This window comes from Xiphophorus maculatus, chromosome 21 (genome assembly GCF_002775205.1).
Source record: "Xiphophorus maculatus strain JP 163 A chromosome 21, X_maculatus-5.0-male, whole genome shotgun sequence".
Lineage (NCBI taxonomy): Eukaryota > Metazoa > Chordata > Actinopteri > Cyprinodontiformes > Poeciliidae > Xiphophorus > Xiphophorus maculatus.
The window spans coordinates 5896634-5919901 of NC_036463.1; the positions used below are offsets into that span (position 1 = coordinate 5896634).

General features: G+C 36.5%; 1 protein-coding gene and 2 non-coding genes across 3 annotated transcripts in view; 1 reads left to right on the plus strand and 2 right to left on the minus strand.

Moving 5' to 3' along the window:
- cdh7 (cadherin 7) overlaps nucleotides 1–23268 on the plus strand; it is a 134541-nt gene that overhangs the window by 74831 nt on the left and 36442 nt on the right. The window contains exons 5-8 of the mRNA XM_023326654.1: nucleotides 14837–15004; nucleotides 18201–18388; nucleotides 21292–21545; nucleotides 22612–22748. Of these exons, the coding sequence (XP_023182422.1) occupies nucleotides 14837–15004; nucleotides 18201–18388; nucleotides 21292–21545; nucleotides 22612–22748 (747 nt within the window). The remainder of the gene's footprint in view (nucleotides 1–14836; nucleotides 15005–18200; nucleotides 18389–21291; nucleotides 21546–22611; nucleotides 22749–23268) is intronic.
- Nucleotides 5677–5750, minus strand: trnai-uau. The gene has a single exon. It is a non-coding gene; the product is annotated as a tRNA-Ile (tRNA).
- trnai-aau lies at nucleotides 5911–5984 on the minus strand. The gene has a single exon. It is a non-coding gene; the product is annotated as a tRNA-Ile (tRNA).

Here is a 23268-nt window from a genome sequence, read left to right on the forward strand (position 1 = left end):
CAGTAGTTTGGACCCCAACTGTCTGTCTGTGATATTGTGGGCTATTAAACGAAAAACTTGGAGATAACTGCCTTAAGTGATTAAATCCATTAAAAGAAATGTGATACAGCAAGAATTTCCAAACTGGAGGAGGTCTAATAAAAATTTGATCACTTGCTAGCTGTTGGATGCTCTCTAACAAAGTTGGTGAGAACACTTGCACCCATTGATGACTCTTGAATGAGATTTCATTAGATCAATATCAATTAGAGTGAGAGCAGACATTTACATAAATGATGTTCAAACGGCGTGTCTGCCCCATAAACCTCCTATTATTCTCATATCATGTTTTCTAGACTCTCGGCTCAATGACCAGAGCTCGTACTTTCACAGCCTCAGCTGAGGAGTTTCATTAAGCTAAGTGGATTCTTTGAATCCCCAAGGTTGATATTTGGAAAGCTTTAATGGGATATAATTACTTGCTTTGAGTGGTCTGTGTTCTTTCACTGTCAAGTGCAATGCTCACCAGGGTTCAGTGTGTATTAAGTACATTTTCATCGGAGCACACACGGTATGAAATGCAAAGGCACAAGAACATGTTCACCTTTCTGTATGGCTGAACAGAGCTGAGAGCGTGTCAAATTGTTGTTTACTACCCTTCCTTCTTAAAGGGACACTAAGTAAAACCTTATTATGGGCTTGATGAACAATATTTAAGCTGCTGAGTCACTAATTTGTTTTGAAAACATACAAAGTTGTGTATCTAAAGAGTGTCATAAATTACTCATACCCATTAAGTCTACCTAGTAACAACAATTTCAATGTATTTTACTGGGAATTTTATAGAGCACACAAAGCAAGCACATAACTGCATTGTACAGTGTTGTATATGCAGACATTATTCATGGTTTAAATATTCAGAATTACACTGATGGCAGTCCTCTGCCTTATGAATAGGTTTTGTTATGTATTACGTGCAGTGTGAGAAGGAAGTAAAAGAAGCCAAATGGATGATTTGTGATGCTACAGAGCTCTGTGTATCACTTCTGACAAATGACATTTAAGTGGTGACTTTAAAACTTTCAACAGTTAATAGAGAAAAGGAAGGGAAAGCATTTAAAATCAGAAACTGATTCAGGTACTACGTGTAATAGATTAACAACCCCTCCACCCCACACCGTTTTTCTGATGGTTCTCATCTGTTCTTACAGTTTTAAAAATTATTCCATCTACTATTGACACCAGCTTGTTCTTGCAGGATTGCAGGAGGCTGGTGTCTGTTTCCAGGTGCCATTGGGCAAAAGGCGGGATACACCCTGGACAGGCCATTAGTCCATCACAGGAAAACTTAGAAATAGGACAAATAAACATACACACACACGCAGTCACAATTAAGAAATATCTTTTAGAGATCAATTAACACAACAGTTGTGTTTTTGGACTGTGGGAAAAGATAGGAGTACCCAGAGAGAACACCATGTAGAAAGCTCCAAGGATTCAATTGCTATTAGTGTTGCTTGAAGCTGCATTATGTAGCTTTTCCAAATAGAAAAATGTTTTGTTTTTTTTGTTTTTTTTACAGCTATCATTAGATCGTGACTTTATAGTATGAGATCGATAACCTGTGAAAACAACTAACTTCCCCGTTTCTCTCTGCTACACTACAGCTGGTTTACTACAATGGAGCCTTCCATGAATGTTCATTTTAGTTAGTAAGGCACCATTAGCACATTTAGCAGCGTGTACCCGAGTTTGAGTGGCAGCACTAAGACTTTCCTCCTGGTGCTGATTTGTTGTCTTTGATTGAGAGCGACGCATTTTTGCAAACAGGGAGGAACTGGGAGGAGGTGGAGAACCTCGATCTTTTCACAGATTATCAGTCTCATATTACAACATGGTCACAGTTTAAACAAATTTGTAAAAGTTACATACTGCAGCTTTAATGGATGGTGAGAGGGAGGGATGAATGGATGGGTAACATTTAAATTATGTGACAAGGAATAAAGTCTTTATATGCAAATGTTTTTCTGTGCTCAATTAGACTTTTCACTTTCCACACCTCGTAGAAACTCTGCTTTAAAGTAACTTTATTCCTTTGTGCCTCCTGCAGGCATTCATACTTCTGTCTTTAACATTCAAATAATGTATAATAATCAAAAAAATCCCACAAAGTTTACTTACTTGTTTTATCAGGTTTTTGTACTCACGCTACAGATACACATCCATTTAAGCTTCCAGCATTTTTCTGCCTATTAGCACTTGTTGCAGCAGAGTATGAGGCTCACATCAGCTGTGGGTATTAAAGGCAGTCAGCCAAGAAATTGATAGTGTAATTATTCTTAGTGTTAGGGGCAAAATACCATGAGCTGATTACAGTTCACTACAACAGAACTGCAAACGGTGGCATTGAAAACAACAAATGAACCATTTCTAACATTAGTTAAAAAAATAAAACATTTCTTTAAAGAAATTAGGTCTTCAAGGTCCTTTTGAAATCATAAATACAAAATTAAATTTCACCTTTATTTGTAAAGAAACAAAACAAAAAAAAAACTGTAGTTGCAAAGTCTCCTGAGTGGGTGAGTCCGTATTCAGCTTTTCCAAAGAACCTTTAGAGCTATTATTGCCGTTATTTGCAGTTTACTGTAAACTGTGTCTTTTTCCAGAGGTATTCAATACCTCAGCTCGTACTGGCTGTTAAATGGCCTGTGTTTTTTTGTGTGTGCTTGCTCTTAAGTCTGTAACATCCCGTTGATTCATATATCTTTCAGAATACACCCCGGGGATGAGACACTAGCTGTTAGTCAGCAGCCCAGGATTGAGTGTATTGCAATCAGTGCTGTTCCTCCATCTTTGTAAGTTTCTAATTAGTCTCATTTGCAGTACAAGCCTAGACCATGGCCCCTGCTGACTTTGACAAAGTACCGGAGCCGGAATACATTCTAAGCTTTACGCTGCAATTCTGTGCTGGCGATTAACTGGCTGAGGGCTGATGGCTTTAGGAGGAATTCATGTGACCCCATGTTCAGTGGGTAGCATCCTGTCTCTTACAAGTTACCCAAGTTCCTAATCCCAAATTGAATCCACAAGGTGCCCTTGGGAAAAGAGCCTAATCCTGAATAGCTTCAACAACTTCCAAGCGGTCTATAATGGAAAATACAGTTTTAAGGTGCTTACTTAGGACTGTATTTGGTAATATATATTGGCTGATTACCTGCAGTTCAGTCTGAAGGTGAAGCTGAAATGGTAATACTGTCAAGGACTATGCTCTAATTGATGACAGACCTCAAGGAGGTTTTTGAACAGCTGCCTCCAACGCCACACACCTCAGCAATATGGTAAAGTCCTTTGGAGACAATTAAACATGCACATTAGCACTGCTAAGCATGCACACACGCATAAACCTCCAGTAAGCTGCAATAACAAGAGCGGAGTTCAGGTTATGGGAAATGCCAGGTGCCTGAATGAGAGGATTAATTACATCCTGAGGGTAGTATTTAAAGATATGACAAGGCGACGTGAGTATGACATCTGAATATGACAGGCACTCAGGTGGAAGAGGATCCATGGCGGACTGAGCCGTGTCTGCCCTCGGACCAAGAATCTAATTAAAACCGAAACAGGTCACACAAAGGAAAAAGCCATGTCCAGTCCTTATGTGGCATACAGCTGTGAATTTTTGACACTGAGGTCAGAAGACGATGAGATTGCTTTAGTTATGGATATTAATGTGTTTCTTATTTTCTTTTCCTAAAACATGAATCTCACTATGTACCCATTTTTAAAAAAAATCTTTTTTATAGTACATGTTGCTTTACAATGCCTGGTTGCTGTGGCTACTGAACTAAATCAAGAACATTACAGCTGAAGGCTAGATATAAATCTGGCTATCTCCTGCAGTTCAGGCAAGTAATATAGAGCATCGTTTCCCAATGGTGGGGTCTGGACCCCACTCTGGTACACGGAAAACAAGCCAGGGGATGTGAAATGATCTTCAGAAGTCAACTTCTGCCCCAATTGTCCCACATAGATTTAAAAAGCAGTCACTGATAATGGATGAAAATAGTTTGGTATTCCTTGTTGCTGCTTATTTTGTTGTTATGGTTTTGTTTCCTGTGTCTGCTTCCTTTGAATATTTCAATATTTAAGGTAGACTGACACTTTTCAAAGCAGGATGTACTGTTGATAGCAGTGGAGTGTCAGTTCATGTGTTTGCACAAAATCACTAAACATACTATTGTTGCTTAAGTGTACATGCAAAGTAGTAGAAAGCACACATCACCAAACTAATGTAATAATAGCTGGTAATAAAAGCAAGCAGATGGATATTAAGGTTTCTGCTTTGACATCATTAAGCAGAAGTCAGTGAGTTTTTAGTATATGGAAACTCAAATGGTTATTAAATAAGTGTCTGTTTATGGTAAGCTGTTTCTGTATTTATTTAAACATTTGACATCTAGCTTTGTCTTAATTATATTGATGAAGCTGTACTTTTCTCCCACTCCAAGTAATTGTTTTGTCTTGCAGGAAGACAAAAGAAATATCTAAAAATGTTTTATGTAACTAAACACTAGACCTACATTTTTTACGAACAGGTCTATTTTAAATATATATATATTTTTCATCATATTTTGGGTTCATGACAGTTGACCCTTTTGTCCCCATCTGTCCATCCATCCATCTATCCACCCTTGTACTATCTGTCCGGTGCATCATAATTCCATCCAGTTGGTTTGATATCAGAATCTTCGTACCTCATCAAATTGCTAAGAGTAAATCTAAATGCTTTTAATTGTAATCACAGGCATTGCACACAGACAGTTATATTTTCCTTCATTCTGATGTTACACTGACTGGAGCTTGTTTTCTTTCACACACTGGTCGTCATGATGCATGAGTCCACCACCCCGGCCTTTTCAGCCCTGGTATCATGCGGCTCTTTCAGTCTTGTGGATCCCTGGGTGGCTGTAGTATCTCGTGATTAAAGCACGAGGCTTGAATGTCACTCAGTAATAAAGTACCAGAGCTGCAGGTTTTATTCCCTGTTTGTCTGACTGTTTTTTTGTGTCTGTTGAAAGAATCTATTCCTTGTAAGTGGACCGCCTGAGGGCTCTGCAAATCACATACTGCACCCTTCATGTTTAAGTGTACATCACCTTCATCAGGAGATCTCATAGCTGCACGCTGAGCCAGAGGGCTCCTCTAAAGCCAGTGCTTTTATTTTCCTCCCGTCACAAGACAAATGTCAAGTATCCAGGCTTTAGGAGGGAGCACGGCCCACCCGTCTGCCGCCAGTGGTTTGGAGACAGCTAGATGAATGTGAGGCTACAATGCGTCTGGCTCGCACCGGAGGCAAGGAGTCACGGTGCAATGAGGAGGCCGTGCTGTGATAACGACAGAAGGGTTTTAATCATCACCGCTCCCCGGGAATGACACCAGCGCCGCACGGGGTAACAGAGACAGAGAGCAAGGTGGGGTGGGGTGAAGGAGGGCGACTGGCACCCAGCAGACAAACAAGCAGCTTGTAACATCCCTGTGTGGATTAGCACTGTTGCTTGGTGTGAAGCTCGTGTTCTTCTGGAAAGCCAGCAGGAGAAACATATTACCCTTTTAGTGTGTTTTGCTTTAGATTTTGTCGGCATTACAAATTGTCTAGCACCATTAAGTGTTGATTTTTTGAAGAGTTTAGATTTTAATTGGCCAGTATGGGGATTGAACCCATGATCTTGGCATTATAAGCACCACACTCTGACCATTTGAGCTATCCAGCCATACATAATGTTGAGTTTTCATGTATGTAAGAAATACTTACACGATCTTGACAAAAGCAATGATATTCTAATGTTTTTCAAAATCAGTATGCATAATGGTTGAATTTAAAGCCTCCTGTTATTTTGAAGTGTTGATTTTCTGAAGACTTTACTTCACAATTGGCCAGTATGGGGATTGAACCCATGACCTTGGCGTTATTAGCACCACGCTCTGACCAGCTGAGCTAACTGGCCATACATAATGTTGACTTTTCATCAATATAAGAAATACTTACACGATCTTACCACAACGTAGATTGGAAAAAGTGCTAATATTATGTTTTTCAAAATCAACATGCTTAACGGTATATTTTCCAGTCTTTTTATTTTGATGTGTTGATTTTATTTTCCACCCTTATTTATTTTAAAATGTTGATTGTCTGAAAGACTTTAGATTTCTATTGTCCGGTATGGGGATTTAACCCATGACCTGAGCGTTATTAGCACCACACCCTGTCCAGGTGAACCAACCTACCTTAAATAATGTTGAGTTTCCATGGATTTAAGAAAACGTACATGATATTACCACAATGGAGATTTGAGAAAAGTGCTCATATTCTAGTGTCTTTCAAAATCAATATGCATAGTAGTTTAATTTAAAGACTTCTGCTATTTTTAAATGTTAATTTTCTGAAGAGTGTAGATTTCAATTGACCAATTAACACTTCAATTAGCTTAATGTTATAAGCACTGCACTCTGACCAGCTGAGCTAACCAGCCATACATATATTTGAGTTTTCATCAAATTAAAAAAAAACTTACATGATCTTGACAAAACGGTGATATTCTACTGTTTTTCAAAATCAATATGCATAATGGTTTAATTTGAAGCCTTCTGCTATTTTTAAACATCATGTTTGTTTTTTCAGGTTTATTATGTCAAAATTAAAACTGTAGAGTACCTCACAAAATTTATTTACAGCCCTTTAACTTTTGTACATTTTGTCAGGTTACAGACAAAAATGTAAGTGCATTAACAATTTATGTGATGGAACAACGCAACGTAGTGTATAGCTTTGAAGTAGACAATTCTTCTCAGATGTTGGGACAGAATTTTTTACCCACTTTTCAAAAAAAAAAAGCTCAAGCTCAGACAGATTGGATGGGGAGTGTCTGTTAACATCAGTTTTCAAATTTTGCCACAGATTTTCAATTTGTCTGAAGTCTGAGCTTTGACTTGACCACTGCAACACATAAATACAGTATTTGTCAACCTTAGTCACTCCGTTATAGTCCTGGGTGCTGTATTTAGTTTTCTTTCTGTAAGTTGAATATTTGCCCAGTATATAGTTTTTAACTGGTTTTCCTCCCAGATTTTTTTGTATTGAGCTCCATCTGTCATCCAATAAACTGCTTTAATGGCTGATCTAAAGCATCCCTAAAGTGTCATGGCATCATCACCTTGTTAGATGGGGGTAATGTGTTAATGGTGATATCATTTTTTTTTTGCCATTCCAGTGTTATGGCTTTTGTCATTTTTCTCTGCACATAGGGTTTCACATTTTGGCAAGAAAGCCCAATTCTCATCTTATCTGAGAAGATGACCTTCCTCTCTTTCCCTACTGACTTCTTTACATAACTTGTGCCAAACAGCATCTGTACTATTGTTTCCCCCCCAACAGTAGCTGTCTTCTTTACATTCTTTTTAGGAAGGCCAAGTTTGTTAAGTAAAAAATTCACCAGCTTGAGCTGTGAATCCCTCCAGCTCCTCCACAGTTACCGTGGGTCTACTGGCTGTTTCTTTGATTTATTGTCTCCCTCGCTGGGCTGTTAGATCAGATGGACCTCATGTTGCGGTAGATTTACAGTTCTGCAGTACTCTTTCCATTTTTGGAGATGCTTAAAGCTTTGCAGTTTGTTTGATAGATTGGACTTAATGGAGTTGATTTATTTTAGCACACCTTTCACTTTATAATGCAGCACTACCTTGTATTGGTGTATCAAATAAAATTCAAATGATATGCACTCTAGTTGTAATGTGACAAAATATAAAAATGTTACAGGGACAATATTACTTTTATGCTTCTATTTGGCAAAATTTATTTCCCCCGTTTCCAGCTCTGCAAACTGAACATATTTTTTATTTCCTTAGCTTTTATGATAATCAAAACATTACCAGCTTCCTCTACATATTCAGTTGTCTCGGATATTTAAAGATGCCAGGGTTTTTTCCAAGTCTAAACATGAATGCCTGATGTTTATGGAGCACAGAACCAGAAGAAAAAAAACAACTTTTGTTTGCATCTTGCTGATATTTACTGAGCTTTGTGGGATTGAAGTCAGTTATCTGATGGAATTTAGTCACCAGGGGGATCAGTCGATGATGTGAGTTGTGCTCTTTAATTGGCTCACTCTGCATACAGATTTTAAGTATGCATGTACGGATGCAACAGATAAATACAGCAAATGGCTGAATATTAAAGCATTTGCTTAGAATAAATAAATAAAAAACATGTTGTTTAGAGGAGAAAGGCATTTATTTTCCTCACAACCGAATGTTGAACTGTTCATTAAACGCCATGATTTATAAAAAGAAGTGAGGATTATTGTTTTATTGACCAGCGTCATCCCAGTGTGAGCCCACAAGCTCAGGCTTTACAGAAAAAGAAGTGAGCAGCTCACCATAATTTAACTAACTGAGTCATTTACTTTGAAAGCCAATACCATTGTCAGGTGGTGGGTCTGTAATGACATTATTAAGGAATACTAGAGAAAATAAATTAAATACCAACTGGAATTCTTTTTATTTTTTCACCATGACCAATGGTCAGAAGGAGGCTTCATTTTCGTCTTCGTCTTCCCTCTGCGCAAAATTTAAATGTGTGAGACCTTTCTCATAACACAGCATAGAGGGAGAAATGTGGACAGAAACCCCCTAAAAGGAATAAAATCCACAATGAAACACTTACACTCTTTCAGAATTTTTCTGTTTTTGTGTTTGATGGTCACACTGAAACAAATATAGCTACTTTATAGTTAGAAGAGTGAGCTCAAATGCCTCCACAGAGATGTAAAAGACTGTAAAAGTGTTTATTATGGCAAATGGCATTGTGATTTATTTTTAATATTGAATATCCCCCAATTTAATATTTCTATCGTGATCAGTAAAAATTGAGTGTGGGAAGAAATATAATCTACAAGAAAAGCAGCACTGCTTCCTTAAGATACAGTGGCTTCCTCACTCCCACTTCTCCAAACAGCTGTCACCAGAATATGTGATATTAGGGAATCATACAGATATTGTGTTAGTTTCACTTTTTCCCATATAACCAATCCGTGTTTTACTAATGAGAGTTTAGCTATGGCACTCAATAGTATTTAAAGATGTTAATAACACAATTTAAACTCTGACAATCTAGTTAGTTTTCTCACAGCAGCATGTTGTTTGAATGATTCTGTTGATTGAATGACTTTTCTCATTATTTCATATAAAGTCTGCACTAGAGCAATTTGGTTATGTTTATGTCTGTCTGTATCATGGTCAAGGTGGGTGTGAATTATTCCCAGATTAACCTGATTATTATGGTAAAACACTGAGGATTATCATCTGGAAAGAGAGAGAGAGACAATAATGAGTTAATGCTAGCTGCAGAAATCAATACATGATTTTTATACTGACACACGAGACATAAAATATTGACTCAATGAAAAACAAAAGCACTTACCAGACATAATATAAGATCACAATACCCACGGTCACCTCAGTGGTCTGGTTGTTGACTTGCATCTTGAGTTATCATTTGAAGCAACTAAACCGTGTTTTGTACTCAACCCTAAGGTTTGAGTAATTGTGTTCCTTGATTTTGTGATTTGACCTGTTCAATAATCATGGGGCAGAATTTGCTTTCCAACAGTGAGAGTTTTTGTGAGTGATAAAAATCACACACAGACATTCCTTGTAGATAGTGCTTACTCTATTACTTTTCTGTGTTTCAAAAAACATCAACACATCCATTTGACATATTTTTACTGAAAATATATTATCAAGGAAACAGTCTGTTAACTGAGTGATTGTTGATTCAGTTTTAAGAATATCTTAACCACCCTACTGTATTAGAAAAGTGCATTTTTAAATGAGATGCTTTGAAACTAGTGGAAAGGTTGATTTTCATATATGTTTTGTTTATTTCTAAAATATGATATTTGAAGCCATAAACTTTCAAGGAAAACTGACAACTATTTTTCTTTTCAGAGTTTCCAATCACTTTCACCTGCAAAAAACAACAAAGAAATTAGCAGTAATTACTCTGAAAAAAGGAAGCAAACTTATGAGTAATATTGAAGAGCCAAAGCTGCTAAAGAAAGCTCATATACCACAGAGAAAAGACACAGTTAAAAGAAAATACTTTTGCATCCTTTTAAAATGTCAAGGTAGCATGTGTTGAAGAAAGTAAAAAATACTTTATTCAAAGTCATCATTTTAATGCCTCATCAATTAAAGATGGCATGTAGCACAGCTGCTTCTTCTGTCAATCGCATTAATATTAGCTGCTTTCATATCTAATCATTGCTAGCAGATTATCTTAAAAGGTATGCCAACTATTCCCTGACTGTGTCATTTCCTTTATATGTCTTGAGTTTCAAAAACATTATCTGAAAAGAACCACATGTGTATCCTCCCTTATTTCATCTTTTAAAAATTATTAAATCTTTCCACTTTTTGGTCCTTTGTCAACCGGCTGCATTTCAGGGATCTAAGCATCCTTAAATATTTCTATGTCACATGTAGATATATTTCTTCTGTCTTTATTTTTTGTGTCATGCTTAATCAGATCATGAAATATATATTTTTTGTATGTCAGATAAATATAGTCTGGGTAAATACAATAAAGTCTGTTTCATACTGTGATTTTATGTATTAAGGGAAGATAAGCTTTGCAAAACAACCTAGTTCTATGGAACAAAGTAATTGCAACAAACTAACTAGACCATAAATCTAATTACATGTTCCTCGCTTTGGTCAGAACAACTGCCAAAAATCAGTTGTGGAAACTATTAATGAGTCTTTCAACTTGTTGTGATGGAATTTTGGCTAAGTCTTCTGTGCAGAATTATTCAGTTCAGTCACAATGGAGAGATGGTGCAGTATAAAGTATAATATATAAATCGACACAACTCATAAGTTGACTTGCTGGCGTGTATGGATCATATTCTGATTATAAGCTGGTGTTCAGGCATTCTCGTTAGGATGTGCTTGAATACAGGAACAATCAGCTTCTTCAGCAATTACCTTATATGGCTTACCCTCCTTGTGAATGGTGTTGATGACTGTCTTCTGGACATCTGTCCAGTCAGCAGTCTTCCCCATAAACATGTAGCCGGCTGACCCGGAGTGACAGATCATTTGAAGGCTTAGGAAACCTTTGAGTCAATTAGCTGATTATGGTGCAACACCATTGGATTCCAGTAATTACCTTTTCAACATCACTCTAATTTTCTGAAACAGAATTTTGGGTTTTCATGATCTGTAAACCATTATCATCAAAATTACAAGAAGCGAAGGCTAGGATTACATCATCCTATGTGGTTAAACCATATTAGATAAGAGTTTCATTTCTGAGATGACTGGCAAAAAATATTGCACTTACATCCAATATTCTGATTTGTTTTAGAACTACTAGTATATACAGTAGGGCTGACTGCCTGAAAGGAAATGAGTGAGCGGAGATTAGAGTTTGGGTCAGGTGGCCTCACAAGTGTGAATGGGCAAGTGGGATAGAATGACAAGGAAGGAGAAGAAAAATAAATGAATATTCCTTAACATGATCAGTGTTTGTGAAAACAAAAATTTCAAAATGAAGAGTGTATATATCAGTCCACGATAAGCACAACAGCTCAGGAGGCTTAAGCCGAAAATACTGGTATCTAGGGAAATCCCACTTTGCAGTTGGAAACCCACCAGTGTGTGGAAGAAGACGGAGGCGTGTTGTGGTATATCTGTTTCCGGAAAGCTGTGATCTGAGTCGTTGTGCTGCTGACTGATCGGATGTGTCTGTACTCATCAGATCAGTGCTGTCTCGCTGTGGAAGCTGACCGTTTTGGCTTTTTTATCCAGTGCCATCCATCAGAGAAAGATTACGTTATTATGCTTTCCCTGCATGGGTCACAGTCTGCTCACTGTTTTCAGATTCAAATAACTGTAATGATAGAAATAAATATTACCATCTAATTTTATATTAAAAAAATTATACTTGTTACTCAGTCTGAACATTTATTTTATGAAGTATTTCATAGAGAAAACAGTACAAGGTCAACCAACAAGAGCAGAGAAAGCTGCATTGCTTTAGTTTGATTTTTTTTATTTAGTTTGATTGCTAACTTATGATAATAATATATTTTATTTAGAAGGGCTTTTTCTAACACTCAAGATCATTTTGCGAAGAAAGTAAAAAAAAATCTTAGACTTTCTGTGGCATAAGAAAACCGATATGCACTTTGTTCAAGCAGCAGGAAAATTATCCAAAACATACAACTTAGTGTACCTCAACATGTCTAAAAGTAACAAAAAAAAACAAGACACAAGTTTTGGTTTAGCATAGTCAAAATCTTGATTTAAGTTCAGTCAGGCAGTGGCATGAGCTTAACCCTCCTGTGGTCTTAGTGCTACGCTCTAGAAGAGTGTCACAGTAGGACTGCAAGGAAGCCGGTGGGGTTGTCCTGTCAGTTTCCAAACCCACACACATAAAAAATATTGTAAAAGTGCATGCCAGACCACACACAAAATAAAAATTTTGTGGCGTCTAAATGACCCCATCTCTTAAGACTTGGTGGGTGGGATAAACCTGCTGGTTCATGGCAAAAAACCCTGGACCGAAATTTCCTTGCAAAGATTTTAAAGAGTCACTGTCAGTTACTGCATGACCAATTATTAACTTTAGATTGAATAGCTTTTTTCCCCCTTGAAATACTTCTTTGATAAACCGCATTTTTTAATTAATAAATTACAGAAACATAAAAAATACATCACACGATAGCAGGAAAAATATTATGACACCATTGATTAATTTCACCTCAGCAGGTTTTAAGAACAAACTGTGATATGTGGCATTATTTAAAACAACCATGAAATCACGCAGGTGGTCAGTTTCTGTGGTTGATGTAAACTACTGTTTGGATTGTTTTACACTTTAAAACTCCATAATTGTGCCTAGACCCAGTGCAAAATGAAGGTTTTTAATTTTTAATTGGATGATTAGCAGAAGCAACTTGAGTCCAACACTGATCAAGCTGTTCTTAGAGTGACAGTCTATATTAAAATGCAGTGGCTGCATGCTTCTGCGGCAGGAGAAATTTTAATGTTCCTGTGGAAGACATTATAAGAGTCACATCCTATGTCAGTATCCACACTTTAAACATGAAGTTTTGAGGGAAAAATACATGTAACTTGTAATATATGGGAACCTGAGGATATCTGCTTTAGCATTCACATACTATTAAATTGGATCCCATGCAATGTTTTATGTAATTTCAAGGATTAGACTTAGAAATTCATTAGGTTTCAGCTCTGAGAACGAGGCCCTATTTTCATCCTCTATATCAGGACTGCGAATTTGATAAAGTATGAAAATATGATTCATTTATTCAAGAACTGTGCGCCGCGGCTTTATGTGGTTCTTAATGAGTAATCTTCCATACTCTGTGGGAATCTTTAATAAGTGCCATTTAATGAATGAAACACGTTGTGTGGCAAATCATTAACTTTGAAAGCACCCCTGATTGCTTTTGAAGGATTACAACACTTTTCTTTGATTTAAATGGGTTGCGTGAATTTTTCTGGAATTATCTTTGTATTTAAGGGATAAACTCTAGATTAGAAAAATGCCATAAATAAAAATATTGTCCTCTTTAGTCATTTGAAATGTTTACCTCTTTGCTTTTGTAGCTGGTATTTGGAGGGGTTCAGGTGAAACCAGACAAATGGCAGTTATTTGATGCCAGCGTTGTCACATCTCTTATCTTTTTTCGATAGAGATCAATCACGACAGCGGGAACAGACAGATGATTCCTCCCCTGGCGGCCAAATTGTCCCCTTGCATGTGCTCACTTTTGTGACAGTGTCTGAACATTTGCCTCATCATACATCAAACTACTAAACCGTTTGGATTGACAGCACTTTTCAAGCAGAGAACACACACCAATCACAGCTACAGAGGCAACAGCCAACGTAGTCTTTCACTTTGACTTAGAGAATCCTCAGAATTGCCTACTGAAGGATTGATGTAAACCATCTTTAGCAGTGTGAAATGATATCTTCAGATCACCTAGACATTCAAGGACTTGAGTGGTGCAGTTGCCTAAAGGCTTAACAGGTGAAAAAATGTCAGTACATTTTACATTTAATAACAGTTAAGTAATTAAATGTACTTTAAACCATCTGCTTTTGATCATCAGAGTTACAATAAAAACAGTGACATGTACTGTGTTGTGAAAAAGCAATTGCCCTTCACTGATTTATTGTGTTTTTGTTTTGTTTTCTTGCCTAAATATTTCAGGTCCTCAAACCAATTCTGATACTGGCCTGGTTAGTCAGGTCAATATCAGACAAAGCTATCCAAACTAATCAGCCCATATGTAAAAAAAGTATATACATGCTGACAGTCCTCTCATTTGTAATGGAGAGTTGAACCCTTTTAGTTGCACACCTTTTTACGCCACACTTTTCTTCCACTCAACTTTCTGTTATTATGCTAGGATTCAGCACTTAGTGATTACTTTTTGTGGCTAATCTTCATTGTGGAAGGTGTAAATGACTGAGAGAATGTACTGGAAAGCAAACAAAAAAAAAAATTATATTGATCTTAAATAATATTCTATTTTTCAAGATGAATAGAAATGAAAACTTGAAATAATACCACTCTATGTAATCTATATACGAGTTTCACTTTCTTATTTTAATGAATGAAATATTTTGATGGTACTCAAATTGATTATAACTCACTTTAAATGTTCCATAAAGGATGGATCCCGCTCTAATCATAGAAGAAAACTGAGATGAGATTTGAGAAAAAGTTTGCCACTCTCATCATCTTCTCTCTCATACTTTGCAGGTGTCATAAGAACAGCTTTGCCCAACATGGACCGGGAGACGAAAGACCAGTATGTGCTGGTCATTCAGGCCAAAGACATGGTGGGCCAAATGGGCGGCCTCTCCGGCACCACCTCTGTCACGGTCACTCTCACTGATGTCAACGACAACCCACCTCGGTTCGCTCACAGTAAGAGACCTTTTTCTGACTGCCTCCACAGTGCTGATTGAGTTTCTACATGTTCAGCAGCTACTTAGCAATCAGAATAAAACCTCCACATCTTTTTTTCCACCGTTTTTGTTCTCTAGGTTGAATACAGCTCTTAAGATGTACTCTCACTGGAAGACCACTTGAACTAAGAGAGGGGAATAAGGGCACTCGATCAACATAGTAAAAATGCTAGGATTCTTTTCACACAGATGAAAGAAACTGCTTTAAAAATGACTTTTTCTATATTACTTTTTAATAAGGAAAAGCAGCAAGTACTTCTCTGTCAGTTTTGATTGAATGAAGTTTCACAGAAAATGAAGAAGTTAATTTTTCAAAATTAATATCTCTTATCACACTTTGCCATGTTACAGTAAATCTTCAGTCTGAGAGCAAAGTGCTCTGTTAGGAACATGTGGAAAAATCAAATCTCTGATGTATAACTTCTTATAAATAAAAATAATGACAGAGCTGATCATTGCGAGAAGGAAGGAGAATCTTAAATTCTATTTTGGATTTAACAATAAATCAATGAAAATAAGCTGAAGTAAGAGAAATATGATCCGTTTTTTTAATTTTAATTAAATTTTCTAGAACTTAATTTAACAGAAATTAGGGCTACATTTTTTTCAAACTTCTCTTCAAGCTTTGGACATGTAGACTGAAATCTTTGCTAGTTGATTGCAAAAAGAATAATTCATAGTTAAATTGAATGTAGATGCATCTATGGATATCAATCGACAGATTTTCAATTATCTGTATGTCTGGACTTTGACTGGGTCATTCTAACTCATGGATATGTCTTGGTTTTGGCGTGAGGCCATCTTGTGATGTAGTTGGAGTCGTACTATACTTGTACTGATTTCAGATGATGAACTGAACTCTGCTCTGTAAGATCACCAAAGATTAGGATGTTGCTTAAGAATTTAACCCCACAATGAATCGCTCAACAACTGCATCTCTCTGTTCACTGATGCTCTCTAACAAACCTTTAAGCCATTTGCTGGTCCGACTGAAAATGGTTCCTCTGGATTTTATTCAAGAGTTTAGGATTGCAAAAGTTGAGAAAATTAAACAGTTATGAATATCTAATTCATGAATCAGCTGAAAACCTGAAAATAACTTACTAAACTGACAAAAAAAACTTTGTGCAACTACGTTGCATTTATATTTTCAGAAAGGACTTGGACTTTTCCTAAAAAATTCAAAAAACAGTCTGTCTATAAACTGTGCACCTCCCACCTTCATTCTTCATCAAAGACAGTCCTTCCTTTTGCCTTGGACACCGAGATCAATCGGGTTTCTTCTTTTTTCCCCCCTTTTTCTTTCATTTTGTCAGCCCTTTGCACAGGCTGCTAATGGCTTCCAGGAAAAGCTTTACGATTCAAAGGCATGCAGTGCTCTTCATGATAATCCCGAAGCACCGGCAATCGGTTTACTGCTGATAGCCCGACCGCTGGTCCGGCTGGAGCGCAGTCACCACTGGACTGCCGTGAAGCTGAGTCAATTTGCCGGTCCCCGGGGTGAAAGGGAGATTCAAGTTTGCGCGACAAGTCATCAGTGTCGTTTTAACCCAGCGCTGTCACACTGAGAAGAAAGAGACTTTAGAAGAATTCTGGGGGGTTTTACTCCTGCTGTTGTGCTCACAGGGTCATGGGTCAGAATCGATATGCCATTACAGTGCTTCAGAGCAGATTGAATCCAGGAGCACTGCTTAGTTGATGATATGTGGGGAAAAGGCTCAGGACAGGCAAGAGTAGGAGGTGGGTGCAAGGGCAATAGGATGGGAGAAAAGTATTTTTGGGGGGCTTTTAAAGAGCTGCTATTCCATGGCAAATTAAAAAGCCATTATAAAGATTACATGGTGGCAAACAATGTCAGGCAGATTAGCATTTAGACTGTGGCTGAGGGAGACACTGAGGAACACAGAAAGGTCTGGTAATGAGCTCTGGCTTGGTGATTGGAGAGATTATGATTATGAATATGATTCCCTTCTTTATTCTTGTAGGAGTACTTTAAATTTAGGGGGTCAAACAATAGCGTGGAGAACACGATGGAGAGTTTTTAGAGTAATAGAATCCTTGAGTGGACATTTCATCCAGTGAATTGCAACAATGGGATTTAAACGCAGCTCCTGTTGTTCTTTTCTTCTGGTCTGGACAGCCTCAAAGTGAAGAAATTTTTCATCTGGCTTCATCTATTCTCCTAAAAGTAATACTTGTGGAACACTATGAAGTGAAATTAGTCTCGCTGTTCAAATAGGATAATTTTTTTTGCCCTCTCTGTCTGGAAACAATCAAACTAATCCAGTGATTCAGTTTTAGGAGCTACAGTGGATTTTTGTATCTGCTACTGTAGTGCAATGCTAATACTTATGAGTACTAAAACTATTTACCTAATCGTTGGAGACTCAAGTTCATTTATACTATTTATTCCTGTAGTTTTTTTCAACAATCTATGAATAATCTATCATAAATATGTAATCTATAATTGCCTTACTTTTGGATCAGTTGTTTTGCTTTCTTTCTCACTTTATCTAACTGTTTGCATTTTAGATTTTTTTAATTAATTTGTCAGATTATTATTATTATTATTATTATTGCTCAAAACTCATTTATTGATAAGAATCAACTGGCCCAAACAATAATTAGTAACAAAAATAATTGTCAATAGAGGGTAATTCAAAGTTTCTAAAATAATATCCATGATTTGATATAAAGCTGAAAAGCAATGAAAAATAAACTAAGAAAAATGACTGTAGTACACAAGTATGAAATGTTTGTTTGGAAGTAGAAGGGACAAAATATCATTGCATAAGTGGCTCAGTTTCCCCTTTCTCTAAGCAATAAACCATAAACAATTTTCTGAAATTTATCAAAGGATCTAAATGAGACTCCTTTTCTCCAAGCCGTGACGGCCTCTGTGAGGAGAAATTTTTAATTTTGCCACATTTATTCTTTTAAATGTGAAACTTCTTGAACACTGTGAAATAAAGCTGGTCTTGCTATTTTAATAGCATAATTTCCCTTTTTTCTTCCTTGCTGACTTTACCACAAATTGGAGTGAAAACTGAGATTTATGTGTCATTGCCCCTGCTTGTTAGTCTAACGCAAGCGTGGTGGTTGCAAAAAATAAGCACATCCATTACAAACAACCACCCCTGTCCTTCCCTTTGCAGAAAGCTATCAGTACACAGTGCTGGAGTCGCTACCAGTGCAATCTGTGGTGGCCAGAATCAAAGCGGCAGATGCTGATATCGGCTCCAACGCGGAAATGGACTACAGGATCATGGACGGTGACGGGCCCGGCATGTTCAATATAACAACAGACGAGGACACACAAGAGGGGGTTATTATCCTGCAAAAGGTAGAGTTTGGAAAATAGACATATTTTCACAAAAGAAAAACCTGTCAGTTTTACTCATCATGACTGTAGGAGATACATAGCTTTTACAAGGTTCTTTTTTTTAGACAAGTCTTTATATACCCTGTGTTTTTGTAGCAAAATAAATAAATAAAAATTGTGGATTGGACTATATACTATATAAGTATAATATTAAGTAAAAATACCATATTTTTGCAATGGGGGTTGCACAAAAGTTGTAAAACAATGTTTTAAGCATGAATTTTATGGGTTTAAAATAGACAACCAACATTTTTATTAAAAATAATCAAATAAAATAAGAAAGAAAAATTATGACAAATGCCAATACTTTTTGGAAAATATTATGTGAACTAGGGAGACAATAGTGGACATTTTTTGAAAGTTTGTGTGTGTGTGCCCCATTAATTAAAATAAACAACAGTTTAGAAAAAAATATACAATAGTTAAACATGGTGGTGGTAGCATGATGGCCTGGGTTGTTAAATTGTCCAGGGTCTGTCTGCCTGTCTGACAAGAAGCAGTAAGAAGACATGTATGACCTCTATATTGAAATAAATGCAATCAAATAAGTAATGCATTATTAATTGAAGGTTAGTTCTTCCATTTGAGCTTAGTAAATTGTAATAAAAAACACTGACTAAACATTTTGGTATGTTAAAAGGTGATCATTATTGTGCTTCTTTAATTGATTAAGAACTGAAATGGTCTAAAACAAATAAGAAAACCTACTTTGAAAACATTTGGAGTGATCGTGATGTTTTTATGTCATCCAGGAAAATTTTATTTCTTTTTTGTTTGTTTGCATTTTTGTGTTTTCCAGTTTTACAACTACTTAATGATGCCACGTTTTGTGAGGTCATTCAAGTGTATTGGGAGTAAACACAAATCAATCAGTGTCCGTCTAGTTATCCTGGAAATAAACATTAAATAATAAAGAGACCAAACAACAGTTTGAAACAAAGCAGGAAAAGTCACTGCTGTGTTCTTAACTGCCTTCACTAAGTCAGGTCAGTTCAGTTCACTTTGTTTTGGTAAACTAAACAGAGGAAACAAAAAATAACAATAAATAAACCAACAATTTACCAAAAAAGGAATAGGCTGAAGCCAAAGCTTATGCTTGCCTAACCTGTTCATATACTTAGCAGCCTGCCATCATAAAATATATCTTCTGTCTATATAGACATACAAACAAAGATGCATGCCTGTACATGTGTACACATCTACATTTTTTACAAACATGATTACACAATGCATGTGTACATCTATACAGCAGTATAATATTTTATCATTTTACATTTTAGGGCTCTAAATAGATTACACTGTTATCTAGTAAATTTTTCTACATTCACTTTATTTGTTCTTATTTTGATAAATAAAGATGGACAACAATCATGTTCGGTTTATTATTGTTAGATTTCCAGTCATGGAGCACAGAGTATTTTAACACAAATATTTAACACCAAATGTTTTACTTTACTGTAGTAGGATTATTTATTTATAATTAAATGTTGTTTTTTTCTGTATCTGTTCATTAATATATAAATAGTACAGTAGATCAAAACTTCTGGGCGATGGGTCAGATTTCCAGGTTTCAGTCTTGAAATGGTCTCTTCAGGCCTCTTGAATGTGACAGCTCATTGCTGCCTCTCCTTGGTCAGAGTGGTAGAACCATTGTTGCCCACAGGCAGTTCTGGTCAGACTGGCCAATTTGATCCTTTGTTTGTTTCAAACCAAAACTCAAACAAATACAAGGCAGAAGTGAGTCTCTGACAATGAAACTGTCAAATAAGCGTGCTCAGTATATTACATTTTGCACAGAGAGTTTAATAAGCCAGACAAAATGTTTCAAAAGCATTTATCTTTGTACGCTTTCATCCACCTTGTGTGCCTTTCTTTATAATCACCGTTGGTTCATGTATGGGACAAAGTCGCTACAATTTATCATCAAATCACTTTGTCTGACAGTGTGTTAAATTTTAGGAGTGCTGGAGACGACAACCTTAATTGTGATCAATATCACCAGATTGGGTAAATGAATGTAAACGTATCTTCACACAAGCTGTTCATTTATCCAGAAAATTTTGATATTTTATTTTTGTACAGCAAAGGACAGTGTTAAAAAAAAAATCAAAAACAAAAAAAATATTTTCTTGTTTGACAAATAACCAAATTAAAGCTGCTGTAGGTAACTTTGATAAAAAGGTTTTTACATATTTGCTAAAACTGCCATTGTGTCATGCTAGTGGAATATGAAACAAACAAAAAAGTAGAAAAAAACCAAGCTTCTTCCAGTGGTCCTACTGCCATCTGCAGAAATACATCTCTCCAATTAGAGCAAGAAGAAAGGTCTAAGCACTGTCAATCATTCTCATGTATGTGCAGCTCACACTCTTATCTGCCTCATATTCTACTGTCAGGACATAGTGACAGTTTCAGCAAGTATAAAACACAGTTTTTAATAAACGGTAGCTACTGCAGCCTTAATTCAGAGTCAAGAAAATTTGTGATCTTCATATTGGTAGCTTCCAGGTCTCAAGGAGTATGTGAAAAGAAAACAATATGGAAAAATATATAAATATCCAGAACTTAATCCTTAAAAAAGTAGGTCCTCCCATCTATCTGTTTGTTATCCATCCTTCCAGGAGTCATTTTCTTTTTTTATTACATCTTTCATCCAGTTAGTGAATGTTGCGGATTTAATATTTTACACCTTAAAATTTTTTTCCATAAATTTAACATGTCTTATATGTTTACTTAAGCAAAAAGAAATGGGCTAAAACATCTGAAAATGATCAAAGACATGGGATTTTTACAAAAAAAGCTCTGTGGAAACCTTAATGTAACCCATTTTCTGTTATATTTTTCTATTCCCTTTTTTCTTCCAGCCCCTAGATTTTGAGACAAGAAGTGGCTTCGCTCTAAGAATCGAGGCCACAAACAGGAACATTGACTCCAATTTCTTGAGCCTCGGCCCATTTAGTGACATAACGTCAATGAAGGTTTCCGTGGCAGATGTGAACGAGCCGCCCGTCTTTTCTACACCGCTTTCCAAACTGAATGTTTCCGAGGACGCCAAAGTGGGCACCTCAATCGGTAGAGTCTCTGCCCACGATCCAGATAACTCCAACAGTGGCATCAGGTACAAACGCCGTGCTTCCCCGCTGCGCCACACAATAATAGGCCAGAAATCTGATTGGAAACAAAAACCTCCAGACACTTCTCTTCCTTTCAACTTTAAGTTATGCAATTAGTTTACAGAATTTTGTGTAAAGGAAAAAAAGTAAACAGTACCCCAAATATGCAAACAAATTGCTTCTCAAAATTATCTGCAAACACAGACTCCACGGAGCCTTGAAAGTCCCCAATCTGGCTGTCACAAAGACAGCAGCAGATGGTGGGCGGGCCAAGGAGTGCTGCATTTGCAAATATAAAATGCCATCTTGAACAAGAGAAGGGCATTCCTGCAGGAGGGTCAAGGCCCGACACTTGCGCAGTGGCATTTACGACTCAAAACAAGCACTCACATTGTCAATCTTTACAGTGTCACTCTCGAGATGCTCCTAACCCCGCCACCCCCTTCTGCTCTAATTGAATGAATATTGTATGGTATTCATGCTTGGTCTGTTAGGATTGTTAGTAATCTTAATCAGAAAATCTAATTACTGCTCCATTGTAGCTGTAAATTGCCTTTTTTTGCCCCCGTGACTGTTATCAGAATCAGCAATATATTTCTCTACATCTGTTGAAATTAAAATTACTGTGGAACTAATGCTGCCACAAGAGTCAAATTACACTGCAATAATATCCTTTGGATGTATGCTAATTGAAGCTGTAATTTTCTTTTGAAAAATACGCTCACAAGTATTGAAAGGACTCGATAAGTGTTGTGTGTTGAGGGAACGTCTACACTTTTATCAAAATTTAATAGGCCTTTGTGTCATCCTATAAGTTCCAAAAAAAGGTGACATTATCTGTGACATTTAGAGAGCAATTGGAAAAAAAATATATTTCATGAAGTTTAAAATCAATACAAGGAGGTAAGTATGGAGCTTATTATTTTAATTTTGAACAAACTGATGAAAAAGGACAGAACAATGTTTTCCTTCAGGTAAAAGAAACTACTATACTTTAATGTCAAATCAATACAAGTTAATCTTATTTTTAGCAATATGTCATGTGTAATATAAATGAGTTTCTGTGCCTAGGTACTCCATTGACAGAAACACAGACTTGGAGCGTTTTTTCAACGTTGACGCTTTGAGTGGCATCATCAGCACAGCCAAGTCTCTGGACCGAGAAGCCAACTCCATCCACAATCTCACCATTTTAGCCATCGAGAGCTGTAAGTCGATCAACAGCAACAAGATATTGAGAAATACAATATATTTGTTAAAATTCTCCACTGTTAGTCAAATAATTAAGTAACTGTTTATAAGTCATAGTAGTTTTCAAGTAATTGTGCTGGAAGATATGGCTGAATCTGTTGGAGAGCCCTTACAGAAAGGGACAGGAAAAAAAAAAGTAAAGGTTATTCAGAAAACTCAGTTCCGCTGAGTTACAAATGCAGAATTAAATTCAACTTTTATTTATAGTAAAGAATGGTCATTACTATAGTTGAAGTATAGGATTCTAATTCACGAATAAAAATCACAAAAATGATTGAACATGCACGTTTTAGAAATAGCTCAATGTATTTTAAAACAGTATGAAAAATGTACCTGTACTACATATGACTTTTTTAAAATAAAAAATAAATGTAAGACTTTTTAAGGCATTGAAAAAAATATTTAATACAGTGACTGCTATAAAGACAGTTTTGATTGTAGTTATAAAACAATACAGAGGCAGTAAGTTTATTGTTT